Genomic DNA, 15,006 nt, shown 5'->3' on the forward strand with positions numbered 1-15,006 from the left:
ATGCTGGAGGAGGACAGAGCCATATGGTCCAATAATAAATTATTATTATTATTATTGGTAGTTTTTAATGTCTGATGCTGTATTGTTTTTAAAATTTGGTTGGAAGCTGCCCAGAGTGGCTGGGGAAACCCAGCCAGATGGGCAGGGTATAAATAAATTATTATTATTATTATTATTATTATTATTATTATTATTACATGGCCTGCACACCACTCAACGAGCCTGCTGCTCCCAGCAGGAAGACATTGGGCTCATCCACACTTAGTTTTTGCCCCATGCTTCCTAGGCACAAGTCTGCACTTTGAAGCAATTTTCTTCCTCCTGGCCAGTGTGGTGTAGTGGTTAAGAGCGGTGGACTCGTAATCTGGTGAACCGGGTTCACTTCCCCGCTCCTCCACATGCAGCTGCTGGGTGACCTTGGGCCAGTCACACTTCTCTGAAGTCTCTCAGCCCCACTCACCTCACAGAGTGTTTGTTGTGGGGGAGGAAGGGAAAGGAGAATGTGAGCCGCTTTGAGACTCCTTCGGGTAGTGATAAAGCGGGATATCAAATCCAAACTCTTCTTCTTCTGGCATTTCCCCCATGAAAACCCATTCTGAATCGGAACAAATAGCAAACAGCAATTTGAGTTTGGTCTGATTCAGTGACAAAGAGTGAGTTTTTATGGGGAAAGTACCGGAGGAGAAAAAAAAAAGAGGACAAGGAGTTTTCAAGTGCTAGCCTGTGGCTAGAAATGCAGCAACAAACGAAGTCTGGAGGAGACACATTGTCCCACTGCCACTGCTGATGTTAAGATTCAGCTGCTGGTCCAATTTGCTTCTGAATGCACCATGGGAGGAAGACACCATTTTTGTCCTTGACTTCTTGCAGCCAGATGTATTGCCCCCCCCCCCCTGCATGTAAATGAGCCTAACCGCAAAAGGATGCTTCACCTGAAACTCAGGTTTGATGACAGGTGCTCCTTTTATTACTTTTGAAACACCATTTTCGACAGCAAACTGCCACTTATTCCGGAGTAAATGTGCTCAGCAGGTGCAAACTCTGTTTTATTCCTGTAGTTGTGATGGTGCTCTGATTTAAATGAGTTTAAAAAGGGAAGGCAGAATAGAGTGGTACTATTCCTTCCCTAGGGACGCGGGTGGCGCTGTGGGTAAAACCTCAGCGCCTAGGACTTGCCGATTGCATGGTCGGCGGTTCGAATCCCCGCGGCGGGGTGCGCTCCCGTCGTTCGGTCCCAGCGCCTGCCAACCTAGCAGTTCGAAAGCACCCCCGGGGGCAAGTAGATAAATAGGGACCGCTTACCAGCGGGAAGGTAAACGGCGTTTCCGTGTGCGGCTCTGGCTCGCCAGAGCAGCGATGTCACGCTGGCCACGTGACCCGGAAGTGTCTGCGGACAGCGCTGGCCCCCGGCCTCTTGAGTGAGATGGGCGCACAACCCTAGAGTCTGTCAAGACTGGCCCATACGGGCAGGGGTACCTTTACCTTTACCTTAAAAAGGGAATAACGTAGAAGCAAGCTGGAATGGCAGCAAGAGAAGGCAGAATAAGTGTGAACTGTGTGTCACAACTGAAATAATATGCATGATTGTCTAAAGTCCAGGGCCTCAGTTTTGCTTCTGTGCTTGTCAAATGCTAAGGGGCTTCCGTTTACCACACCACAGGGTAGTCTGCGCTCTGGCCTCAAATCACACATGCAAACGATTTCGCCTTCTGATACTTCCTCTTTGACTGTACAGAGGGCATAGCACAATCACTGCCTACGCTAAGATTTAATCTAAATTACAAATGCACAGTGGTTTCATACCACTTTAAGCAGTTTGGCTTCCCGCAGGGCCTCCTGGGAGCTGTAGTTTGGCGAGGTGTTTTCCACAGACCTACAATTCCCAGGGTCCTGCTTTCCATAGGCATTCCATAGGCATTTTGTTGTCCATTGTGAGAACAGGATGCTTAACTAGATGAGCCATTGGCCTGATCCACCGGGGCTCTTAAGTTCCTATGGTTCTCTGGGAAGAGGAGGTGGTGGTCTGTAATGTGAACATGCCTGTGAGTGCTAGTCAAGAGAGCCCCTGCTGTCCTGGTGTATGCACAGTGTACAGTGGTACCTTAGGTTACATACATACGCTTCAGGTTACAGTCTCTGCTAACCCAGAAATAGTACCTCGGGTTAAGAACTTTACTTCAGGATGAGAACAGAAATCGTGCTCTGGTGGCGCGGCAGCAGCAGCAGGAGACCCCATTAGCTAAAGTGGTGCTTCAGGTTAAGAACAGTTTCAGGTTAAGAACGGACCTCCGGAACGAATTAAGTACTTAACCTGAGGTACCACTGTACGTTATTGTAGTGCACAAGGAATCAGGCCTGCATGAGTACAAAGTTTCGAATGGTTTCTTTTCTTTTAAAAAAAAATTATGTGCACAGTGTGTGCCAAAGTGTGAGAAAATATTTTGTGTAATTCATTTTTTGAGATACAAGCCAAGATCCCCAACTGCCTTGAGAAGGAAACACTTTCTGAATCATAACAATTACGCTCCTTGGGGTTTGTGTTATCAAGCGAATGTTTGCTTTCCATACTTCTGCAAACAGAAAAGGATTTCCATTGTATCTCCTCAAGAGCTTATTATTTTAATGTGTGTGTGTGTGTTTGTGATTATACCAGAAATGCAAGCGGCGGGGGGGAAGGAAAACAGTTGTGTGTTCTGGTTTGTGCCTCTGAATTGATAGATTTCTCACCTGCCAGAGTGTCGGAGGGGGTGGGGAAAGGCCTAGCGGAAAGTGTGCACTTTGGGGGTTGAAAGGCAACCAGTCAGCCATGCAAACCCTTGCAGGGTGACAAACTCTTTTCAGTGGAAAGTTGGCTCAGTGGACAGTCCTAGTGACTCATCTAAAAAAAGTCCTTTCCAACTAACTTTGGAGAGGTAGTGTGAGTGAAGCTTGGCAGGCTCTCAAAAGAAGGCTCAGCTCCTTTGTGATCTGAATATCCGTGACGGGCTGTTGCCAATAAACCCTTTCAAAATCCCTCAGCAAACTCTCGGGGGCCCTTGGACATTTCTCCTTGGTTAACGTTGCCTTTCACTGTGGCTTTTGAAGAAACCTTGGGTGCCTCTGAAGTTTATCCAAGGTCTGAAGTAGCCACTTCCTTCAACGTCGTGCCCATGAGATGTTGTTGGACTACAATTCCCACCATCCTCTAAGCGTTGGCGATTCCAGCTGGGGGCATCTGATGGGAGTTGGAGCCCAACAGCATCCTGGAGGGCACCAGCTTGGGGAAGGCTGGTCTGAAGATGGTACAGGAGGCAGCTGCCTTACTTTATTTATTCAATATTTACAGAGAGAGCCTTGGGAATGCAGCCACTTGGAATAATGACATTGTCCCAAATAATCGCCACCCCCCCTTCTCTTCCACTTCTCCTTTCATCAACAGCACCACCCCCTCTACGGTTGCCGCTTAGGGTCATCTGTCTCTGAGTCCTTTGCTCTCCTACTTTTAAGGTTCACCAGGTTCTGGGAGCTGGTGGGTCTGGAATGCTTTTTAGTGATAACATGTCAGCCTCACCCCTCAACCTCAGAGCATGGGAAGCCAACCAAAGACTTATAATTTAGCATGAAATTTGGATTGTTTTATTATTTTATAATTTGGAATGTTTTTAATGTGGTTTTTATTGGATTGTTAAAATGGAAAATTTAATAAATATTATTACCAAAATAAAATAAAATAAAATAAAATAAAATAGTGATAACATTCCAGCCAGCTGCTCCGGCTCTGCCGCCTCCTCCTCTCCCATTATTTCCAAGCTTTCCTCCTCATCTTCCTCTGAGCTGTGATCTCCCTCAAATTGACCCCTCTTGTAATTCTGAACTGTCTTCTTCTCCTCTGTCCAGTCCCTGACAGAACCACATGTCTGCTGCCTTGTGTCCCATGAGAGAAGAAAAGCACAATACAAATGTAAGGAAATAAATAAAGGTGAACAACAGGGTAGGAGTCATAGCTCAGTGTCAGGGCATAGAATTTGCATGCAGGGGACCCCAAATTCAGTCCTTGGTGTTTATCGTTAAAGGGATCAGGTGGAGCACGCTCAGAGACTCAGAGACTGCCAACTGGGAAGTCCAATACTGGGTTGGATAGACCAATGTTCTGACCTGGTGGGAGGCTGTTTCCTAGGTTTAAGTAAAGTTTTTTATTATTTTTAAGTAGAATGGTGGGAATTAGACTCTAGTTCCCATTTGCAGAGAATGCGGAAGACAGCCCTAGGTTGTTTGACTCTTTAATTAGTTCTCTTTTTTCATCTTATAAAAACTATGCAAGACACTCTCTTCTAAAGTTTAAATAACGTATAGTTTTTACTTACTGTACTTTCAGTGGCAGATAAAATATATACAATGCAGGTGGATGTTTCTTAAGATGCTGATATGTCTTACATAGATTGCCAGGCATAGGCAAACTCCAGCCCTCCAGATGTTTGGGACTACAATTCCCATCATCCCTGACCACTGGTCCTGTTAGCTAGGGATGATGGGAATTGTAGTCCCAAACATCTGGAGGGCCAGAGTTTGCCTATGCCTGGATTAAACTGTTGCAGACTAACTCTGAGGTAGACGGAAGCAGCAGAGCACAACTGTTAAGACTGTTCTATTAACTGCCATAACTGTACCAACTGAAAATAACTGCCACAGAGTGTTTGACATCATAGAGTTCCACAGCTCTTGTAATCAATTCTTTGCATATGCATTCTGGATGATAACATCCCACAGGTATCACATTTCTGAATACATTCTCAAGCAGGCAGAGCCATTCACAACACCACCTCATTCTGTCGCAAGGATAGACCAGGCCAGAGTCAGAGGTCATATTTGCAATCAGTTTTCAGCATCAGTCCCAGGGAGAGAGACATGAAATAACAGGTTAAAATCGGGCAGGCGTGTTTATGAAGACTTCTGACAATTGTGGACATTAAAATTACTGGGCACGTTATCTTTCCAGGATAACCATTAATTCCCCATGAAGCTTGTCGGCAGGTGAGGCCGTGAATGCACTAGAGGTGAAGAATGAAATCTGGCTTGTGTTTAAATCACTTCTCTTTAAAAACAAACTAATAGTAATAATAATACACGCTCCCTTCCTCAGTTCTGGAAGGCATGTGCCAACATTTCTTATCTCATGGTAAGAATCGGCCCCTGACAAGATGCAGAGCAGGAGGAGAAAGACCTCACACCAATTTGAACCTCCCAAAGCAAGATTCCTCCTGACTGTCTATCATTCCTATGACTGCCGTGGTGCTTGGTGCAACACACAGAACAGCGATAAGCATGTTTCTGTGGTGGAGGAAGCCAAGAGAGCTGGAAGGAGTTGCATCTCAGTTGCTTCAGGAGCCAAGGTTTTGCAGAGAGAGAGAGAGAGAGAGAGAGAGAGAGAGAGAGAGAGAGAATGTCCTCTGGCTGTGCCATCAATCTGCTTGGCATTAATTTCCCTTGTCTGTTCTTAAGGTTCTCATAATCTCAGATCCTCTAGGGCATGCTGATTTTCCTTGTAAGATTTAAATGCATTTCCCGTCTGCAATTGCACTTGCAAGTAAGACTTCAGGGGTCTCTTGAGTCTGTGCCAGGTGGAAAGCTACACTCCCAGTACGCTATCTGGGAAGAGCCGACTACACAACAGTTTGGTTAAATGGTGTTTATTATAAATGGGGGAAAGGATCTGTTTCCCCAGAATATAACCCCCTCCCCTACAAAGCAGTATTCTTTTCTGGAGAGATGAATCAACACTGCTGTCTCTTTTTCCTTGTCCCTGTTGATAATACAGAGTTGCCCAAGTGTTCTTCTGAGCAAGGATGGCCAAATCTGACAGTTTTTGCTTCTCCCCATTTCTCACCCCCCCCCAAAAAAAAAAGTTCAGCTCACGTTTAAACACCAGCTTGCACTTTCTTCTAAGTCCTCACGAACATTCGTCAACATATGAGTGTGAATTTCTCCTAATATTAATGCTTGCATGCAGTTCTGCCTAATATCCACATTTTTTGCAAAGCATTTTCTTCCTAACAGAATGCATTTTGTATGTTATTTTCACGAATATATGCAATTGCATGCATACTGTACCCTAGCAAATGCACTTTTGTGCTTGGCTGAAAAACTGCACTGAAAAATTAAGAGAAGATGGGGTTTTGAAGGATGGCTGTGTCTTAGTCTCCTATTGTTTCAGAAAGTACAAATTAGATAGATTCACTTTTAAATGTGGTCTGAATCATATTTCTCTCCCCCCCCCATTCCTACATCCCATGCTACTGCCCAATGTTCCAAAGACGGTTCGGAGATAAATGCACAATTTGCAGGTGATTCTGTCAATGTCAACTGTGAACTTACTTAATTCTCTGGAGACGGTGGCAGACACGAATTCTTTAACAGAAGAGGCTATTGCCTCATACAGTGGCTCCAGAAAGATAAATGAAGAATGGAGGGGGGGCTGTGGCAGGAGACCGTGTGATGATGAGCAAGTGATGTTAAGTGAAGATAAATGCTTCTGGCCCATTTCTGCAAGGTGAAAGGTACAGACGCCATCTGTGATCAACAGGACTCTGTAAGAGAATACCTTTAAAATTTCTGCTTCACATATCTGCAGGCTGAGGAAAGGGTGGCTGGCCAGAGAGAGGCACAGATTACTATTTCACAAGATTGTGGCAACATGTTTTACATGTACAGAGACAGAAGCGAAATAGAGAGGCAGAGAGAGAGAATAGGGAGAGGAAATTATTTGTGATAAAGGTGTTGGACAATTTGTGACATCCAGTTTTGAGAATGCTTGGATTGCAGAGTGATGAGAGTGCAAGCATTGATTTCAAAAATTATTTGGTGGGCTAGAGCATCAGACAGAGAGCTTGCTGGTGAAGCTTACTCACTCCCACAACAGCCATGCTGTTTTAATAGAAACCTTTTTATTATCTGTGAAACGCCAAGACATGGGTCACCCATGCTTTGGGACCTATGGGCTCATGTGTGAAACTGTTGTGAGCAGGGGTGGAAGGATTTGTCAACCTTGGTTCTGTCATTTTTCCAATTTTAAATCCAGATTTTTCACATTTCTACAACAGTTTGTGGTTGATTTGTTTTAAGCAAAATCCTCACGGAAATTATCCAGTGTGTTAGTGCTAATTTTTCCTAATATACACATTTTTGTATTCATTTTTGCCTAATACACGATTTCTTGAAAGTATATTTTCCTTAATACTTAGTTTTCCCCTAAGATAATGCATGTTTGTGTGTTATTTCTTATAATATATACATCATATGCACTGTTGAATATAATCATTTGTGTACAAATCACTTGGCTGAAGAACTGCATCGCAAAATTCAGAGGAGTGCAAATTTCAAAAGGTGGGTGTTTCCATTTGTATATTGTGAGAATTAGATTTGCCTTTAAATGCAAACTGAATTCAACTTCTCCTGCATCCCTACCCTCAACCCCACTTGTTACAATTCTATTTCTTCCCTGTTTCCCCAAACAACTGACCTTATGAAACATACTGAAGCAAAAGAGCATTAAAGAACATAACAAAATAAGTTGAATAGATACATTATCTATCATGTTACGCTCCCAGATTTCCTTAGTACATTCTCAGATAGTTCCCTGAGTATGAACATTCTCACCTCTTACTTACAGTTCCCCACAAATGTCTTAATTATGGTTCCATGTGGCCCTCTCCCATAAATTCCTTAGTCTGCCAACATTTTCTGCAAGTGTATTTCCCCTTTCCACAATGCCCCTGAATTACTGACATTCCAGCATGCCTATATCCACCTTTGTGGTGTCATAGCTTGGTTTCATCTTTGGGAAATTTTCTGTGCCCGTGAAGTTGGTACTAAGTTAAAAAAAATAAGCTCGTGAGGTTGCTGAGGAGTCCCCCTCTCTGCTTCCCAGCCTGTGCATCTTATAATAGCTTCTGAAACTGATCTCACACATCTTCCTGTGGTGCATGTTCAGTCTTTCTCCAACCCGTTCAAACACCACCATCCATACACCTGGGCAGCATTTTCCACCACCTTTGAGAATTTCCTGGTTCTTTATTCTTTTTCGTTATCTGCGCTGAACTCTGCCACATTCTTTGCAACATCATCATCTGAGGAGCCTTTTTGGTTCTGGGTTTCCTCCTCTCTCTTCCTTCACACCACCAGCAGTTTCAGTGTCCTGTCTTGCTCATTTCCCCAGAAACATTTGTCATTACAAAGACTGGCGAGTTTTCAAATGTTGCCTTAAATCTTTCTCCCAGTAATCTTCCAACTTATTTCTTCTTACCTTTTTCAGCAAAACACAACCCCGTATTTATTTCTGTCTTTTTCAAAATCCTGAGTTGCAATTCTGCTTTTGTTTCTCACTCTTTATCTGTGTCTACCCTTTCTTGCTTACATAAGCTTTGCCATTTTCTGTGGCGACATTCTAGTCAATAATTGGGCATGTGGTTGTTCACTGATTTTCATCTTTCCCTAAGGAGACAATATAGGCTGCCACTCTCTCCCTGAGTCCCCACAAACTACAGTTTTGTTTTTGTTTTTTTTTAAATATTTTATTAAGTTTTCTTTCAGATATTCAGAAATTTACAGAATAAAAAGTAGAAAGTAAAAGTAAGAAAAAGAAAGTATACATAAATTCCAACTTTCCAAAATACTTTACAATTCCAATCGGACTTCCCCACATCTTCCGAATTCTGCGTTCTTTGCAATTGTAACATCAGCAATTTGTTACCTTATTTCATGTCTTACTGTATCTTTCAAATACTATGTTTCCAAATTTAAAATACTGTATCTCAGTTATTTGTACCCTATAAATAAACATAGTATGGTTACTTCATGTTGTCTACCTCATCTTTCTTATAACTTAATTTCCAATTCACCTATTCAAGTTGCTGAAGCAAAAGTTTCCTAATCGTACACATTCTTAACATTCATACAACTTATAATGTTTTTGCAGATAGTCCTTAAATTTTTTCCAGTCCTCCTCCATTATTTCTTCTCCCAAATCACGGATTCTGCCAGTCATTTCAGCCAGTTCCATGTAGTCCATCAACTGCGTCTGCCATTCTTCCAGCGTGGGTAAATCTGGTGTCTTCCAGTGCTTTGCAGTGAGAATTCTTGCTGCTGCCACAAACTACAGTTTTGGAGAACAATGCATCCACTGTTATTAGCTCCATCTATGAAGTTCTTGAGGAATAGCTTAGCTTAGAGCATGGGTAGGCAACCTAAGGCCCAGGGGACGGATGCGGCCCAATCACCTTCTAAATCTGGCCCGCAGACAGTCCGGGAATCAGCATGTTTTTACATGAGTAGAATGTGTGCTTTTATTTAAAATGCATCTCTGGGTTATTTGTGGGGCATAGGAATTTGTTTTTTTTTTCTTTTCTTTTCAAAATATAGTCCAGCCCCCCACAAGGTCTGAGGGACAGTGGACCGGCCCCCGGCTGAAAAAGTTTGCTGACCCCTAGCTCAGATGAATATAGTTTTGAAAAGCACAAAGATCAACATAGTTTTGAAAAGATCAACCAGACATTTTAAGGGAGTGGTCTTCAGCGGCCATCTGTGAGAAACTCTCTACTCGTTCTGATGGAGCATGAAAAGAGGTGCAATCCAGGAGATCATTTGCTGTGTTTGGAGAAATTGTTGTAATTGTTTCCCAACAGTAGCTACCACATATGTGCATATATTTTCATTCTACAGGCAGTCTTGTTTTGTCAGTTAATAAATTTCTTTTATACCAATTTCACCGGGGTGTTTTTTTTTCATGTGACTTTGTCTGTTGTTGTTTTTCCTTATTTTGGGGGGCTCTGGGTGGTATGCAACTAATGCATCCCATCAGTGCAAGAATTTCCACTTGTGCAATGGGTCTTCCTGCACTCTCCTCCCTGCCACGTGCCCTGCACTGTCCCCAGATCTGCTCTGGAGAATTGGAGGAATCCCTGCAGCAGATTTATGGGGGTGGGGGAGGAGAGTGGGGAAGTCCCATTGCACAAGTGGAAATCCTTGCGCTGATGAGTTACTCAGCATTAATATGAATACAACCCCTTCCTCTCTGTCCTAATTTTTTTCTGGTGATGGGACCCAGTTCCTAAAGTTGTCATCACAGACTTAGCAAACGGCCCCTAATTTTGATAGTTGAGGTGTTTTGTAGAGATGGGGCTTGTGTTTTTCATGGTTTCCTGGGTGTACAGCCTCTCCAAGGATCCCTGTTATGGGAGCCTGTCAATGACAGGGGCATAGGACACAATTTGCCCTGGCCAGACTATAGCCTTCCCTATATATATGAATTCTAGTCAAGACTGGTGACCGCAGGAACTAAGAATCTGGCCTCTCCTACCTGCCAGCCAAGCTTCTGTTTTGTGGCGTGCAAGAGTGTGATTCATTCATTCTCTGGCAGTGCTTGTCTGTTTATCTATCAGAAGATCACACTATTTGTGCAGTCAGGCATCAATGTTTACGGCATTTTGAAGAAGAACATAAGATAAAGCAATAGTTTCTTGCCCTAAAGAGCTTACAATGTGATTTTTGACAAAGGTGTGAAGAGGAGGTAGAGAGATGCGAGGCTGTGGGAAAGTAGAGGGTCAACGGCGAGGCACGGGAAAACTGAGGATCAATGGGGGACACAGGGAAGTTGATGGTCAATAGAAGATATGGGGTGGGTTGAGTGACGGAATATTTGTGAGCAAGTAGAGTCATATATACTTTTCCTATGTTTTTGTTGGGGATGTGGAGTAAGTGCTGGTCCAAAAATTTCATATATCTCTGGTGGGTTGTCTAGATGCACACTTTGTTTACTCCTGAAATATTTACTCCATTCATTGGGGGGGGGGAGGCACTGGCTATTTCCTTGTGTTGCTAGTCTTGGCATGGGTTACAATGAACACATTGCTGGACAGAAACAGCTTAAAACAATATATCTTTATCAAAACTCCATCTGTCTGGAATCGCCCAGCAACGTGAGAGTCTGATGCGGTGAAATGCATGGGGTTAATATGGACTTGGGCACAAGCCCATGGGCAGCTCCATCAAGGACTGGATGACAGACCACAGCAGCACCTTGTAAAACTGTACCCAAACCTCAGGGGAATGAATCTTCAGACAAGTATAAAATAATGTTCCTTGGATATAATTTTTGTCCAAGGATTAGTGAGCCAACCACATTGCCTTAACAGGCTTTTCGCTGGATGGCTTTGAAACTGGCAGATGGTCTTATTTCCTCCAGCCAGGTATTTGTCGTCAGTTGCAAAATGTTTAAAATATGTGTGGGTCAGTAGAAATATTTACAGAACAATCTCTGGCAAAGACAAGGCGGTTTCCTGGTGCTTGCGTTTAGAACAGATGAGGGTGAAAGGTAACAGTGTGTAGCAGATTGGTAGATTAGTGTTTTTCAAAACTTTTGCTGGTGGTCCAGATTCAAAGTTATGACTTGAAACACTGCTTTCAACTCAAATGGGCTTTGAATTGAGGTGTAAAGCAGGAATTGGAAGACCACAGGCCTTGGGGTTGAATGTGCTCTCCAAAGACTTCTGCCTGGTCCTGAAGACGCTCCCCAGTCTATAGCCTACTTTCCAGGCCACATCTCTCCTGAAGCTACACCTCTCCCAGGCCCTGTTCCTTACTCTTTGAGTGCTTTGCCTGGCTGGAAAGTGTCCTCTGGCTGTGATCGTGCTTTTGGCTTGCCTGGATGGAAGATGGACAGGTGGGTGGGTGGGTGGGGCTGCTTGATGTAGAACCATCTGATCTTGTGCAGTTGGCAGATAGTAGTCTATTGTACAAAAGTAAGGGTGGCACTGTGGGTTAAACCACAGAGCCTAGGACTTGCCGATCAGAAGGTCTGCAGTTCGAATCCCCGCGACGGGGTGAGCTCCCGTTGCTCAGTCCCTGCTCCTGCCAACCTAGCAGTTTGAAAGCACATCAAAGTGCAAGTAGATAAATAGGTACCGCTCCAGCGGGGGGAAGGTAAACGGCGTTTCCATGCACTGCTCTGGTTCGCCAGAAGCGGCTTAGTCATGCTGGCCACATGACCCGGAAGTTGTACGCCGGCTCCCTCGGCCAATAAAGTGAGATGAGCACTGCAACCCAGAGTCAGTCACAACTGGACCTAATGGTCAGGGGTCCCTTTACCTTTACCTTTTTAAGAGTCAGATCTGTGGCTCTGGCTGTGCCTAGTGTTGCCTCTGGCCACACCGATAGCTGGCAATCAGCCCCTTGGGAAGGTTTCCCATGAGGGAATGGAGTCTTTGGGCTGAAAATAGCTCTCCAGCCCTGCTGTAAAGCTGGGACTATCCAGCAGGGACGCCATTATGGGAGTGCAATGCATCCTTGGACCAGTCTCATGTTTCAGACCACATACAATTACTTCTCAAAAAGATCTCTCTGTCTCTGGTCAGCTCATTAGTTCTCCATTGATATCTGAAGGGCTGTACTGTAGACAGATATTTTGTGGTGCATAAAGGTACTATAATAAAAAGTTAAAATTAAACAGCCTATTAAATTGGCCTCTCTCGCCATACAACTGGCAGGTGGAAAGGTCTTAACCCAATATCTTAAACTCATATGTTGCCTTCTATCAGCCACCAGCAACCTGGTACCCTCCAGATATTCTGCAGCATAGCCATCAACCCCAGCCATCCCAGCTCTTTCCTGTTGCCTGGTACCTGAGGCCCTTTAAACTGGACATGCCATGAATTGAACCCAAGCCCTTCTGTGTGCAATGTCGGTGCTTGACCACTGGGTGACATACCCTCCCCTCAGGATTGAAGGTGCCGGGTGGAACTCTCTGAAGGGGGCAATTCATAAACAAGGTGCCACCTCTGGCAGTGGAGGCCTCTGTTAAAAATTAGCTACCATTAGAGATCTTGCTTATACCTGCTAAAGGCAAAGATCTTTTTTTTTTTTTTACGGTAATTTTTATTCAGTTTTTTACAATTTAAAGTGCATCTTTAAGATATCAAGGACTTCGCTTCTGCTCTTTCCAAGGTTCATTTTACATATCATAAATCCCTGCATATTTTACAAAAACTATACTGTTCAGTATTCCATCATTACATCCATCAAAACTTACACTGTTGAATTTATCTTAATGCTGCCAATGTTTTCAGCTGTACACAGTAATTTCCCATATATTCAACAAACCTTTTCCAATCTTCTCTAAATGTATGTTCTTATTCTCTTATTCTATATGTTAAGTCTGCAAGCTGTGCATATTCTGTTAAAAGGCAATAAGCAGCGTTTTTATGTGGAATGGCACATATCTGTGTTTCCCCATTTCTGCTCACTACCCTCTGGGTCTGTGGCTCAGTGGTAAAGCACCTGCTTTCCATGCAGAAGGTTCCTGGTTCCATCCCCTGCATCTCCAGAAAGACCTGGGAGAGACCCCTGCTTGAAACCCTGGAAGCAGCTGCCAGTCAGTATGGACAGTATTGAACTAGATTGGCCAGAATCTGTATAAATCAGCTTGCTTCCTGCATCCAACCATTCAAGTTGTTTATGTTTTGATATGGCTTTAATGAGAGAGGGTGAAGCTGGACTCCTCTGAAAAGGAACGGGACTGTTACCTGTTTGATTAGTTAGAACTTGAAGGAAGCACTGGTTATCAGCTCAGGTATGCCTACCGATTGCAGTCAAAGCCCTGTGCCGCGGAAATTGCTGCCGTCAATGGATTTATCAATATTTCCTTACGCCCGTAAGCTTTGATACGGTGTCAAGTCATCGCCGCCAAATACTTTGCATGTGATAAAGCTTACCTGTTTCAGATACGGAAGTGAGTTGTGTTTCCTTGTGACTCACACTATCGCAAGGCTTCAGAGTGGCTTCTTGGCTGACTGCCAGGTTGATTATTCAGAGGAGGTTTTATAGCAAGCCATGGGGCTCAGACCTCACGATTTGCAATTCTTTTAATTCGCTAGAAAAGAGAGAGGAAGGAATGGTCAGGGTATGTCTACACTGCATGTTTAATCCAGCTTCAAACTGGGTGTAGGGGAGGCGTGTGGAAGGGAACAGGGGAAATTCTATTGCACAAGTGGAAGGTGTTCCACTCATCCAATATTTGAAGCACTGAGAGAGAGAAATAATTATCATCTTTCCCTCCCAGGTTCTGCACCCGAGCAGCCCCCGCCCCCAACCCGCCCTTATCAAGGTGTCCGTGTCAAAGAGCCCGTAAAGGAACTCCTAAAGCGAAAGCGTGGCAGTGTTCAGAATGCAAACGTGGCCACTGCTGGGGCAGCGACGACGGTAAGAAGAGCTGTGGGCAAAACCACAATTTGTGGGCAAGATCCTCTTCCTCTCTGAATCTCCTTGTTGATTCATATGGGTTTCCATCATGATGTCACCTACGCCAAGCTTGGTGTCTTATGCAGGCTAAGCAGACCTGAAATCGAGCTTTCTACAAAGCTCACGTGGCAAAAATCTGATTTTAAAAACTGAGCCAGGAGAAGCAGCACTTGCAAACAGCTGAAATGAAAGGTGGCCAGTTGTGGGGCAGCGTGGCTTGTGGAATTCCCACCCCACTCTTTCTGCCCTTTCGTTCTCCAAACAAAAGCCTTTATTTGGTTTGGTCATAAGATTTCTTACCCACCCTTCACCATCAGGACCCGAGATGGGTTCTCACAATATAATACAGTTACAAGAGCAAGTAAAACCATTATTATTATTATTATTATTATTATTATTATTATTATTATTATTATTTTGAATCAAAACTGATGAGGTGGGTCCCGCAAAACAAAACATCTTAACTGTCAAAGGCCAGGGTAAATAGGTGCATCTTCAGGATTTGTGCTAAGCTGTACAACAAAAATGGTAGACAAACTTCTGCCAGAAAGGAGTTCCACAATTGAGGTGCTGCCACAGAGAAAGCCTTCTCCCAGGTTGTCATTCCCTGCTCTTCTGAGGGTAGCAGAATGACCAAGGCCACATTCACGCCCTGCATTTAAAGCGTCATGGTACCACTTTGAACAGCCATGGCTTCCCCCAAAGAATTCTGGGAGATGCATCTTGTTAAGAGCGGTTACA

General features: G+C 43.9%; 1 protein-coding gene and 1 long non-coding RNA gene across 2 annotated transcripts in view; both read left to right on the plus strand.

Moving 5' to 3' along the window:
• The window catches only part of POU2AF1 (POU class 2 homeobox associating factor 1), a 32,519-nt gene that overhangs the window by 10,190 nt on the left and 7,323 nt on the right, over nucleotides 1-15,006 (plus strand). Inside the window, exon 2 of the mRNA XM_077919894.1 lies at nucleotides 14,087-14,226. Coding sequence (XP_077776020.1) covers nucleotides 14,087-14,226 — 140 coding nt within the window. The remainder of the gene's footprint in view (nucleotides 1-14,086; nucleotides 14,227-15,006) is intronic.
• On the plus strand, nucleotides 3,771-5,868 carry LOC144325724 (uncharacterized). Its single transcript, XR_013390930.1, has 2 exons — nucleotides 3,771-5,010; nucleotides 5,120-5,868. It is a non-coding gene; the product is annotated as an uncharacterized LOC144325724 (long non-coding RNA).

This window comes from Podarcis muralis, chromosome 15 (assembly GCF_964188315.1).
Source record: "Podarcis muralis chromosome 15, rPodMur119.hap1.1, whole genome shotgun sequence".
Lineage (NCBI taxonomy): Eukaryota > Metazoa > Chordata > Lepidosauria > Squamata > Lacertidae > Podarcis > Podarcis muralis.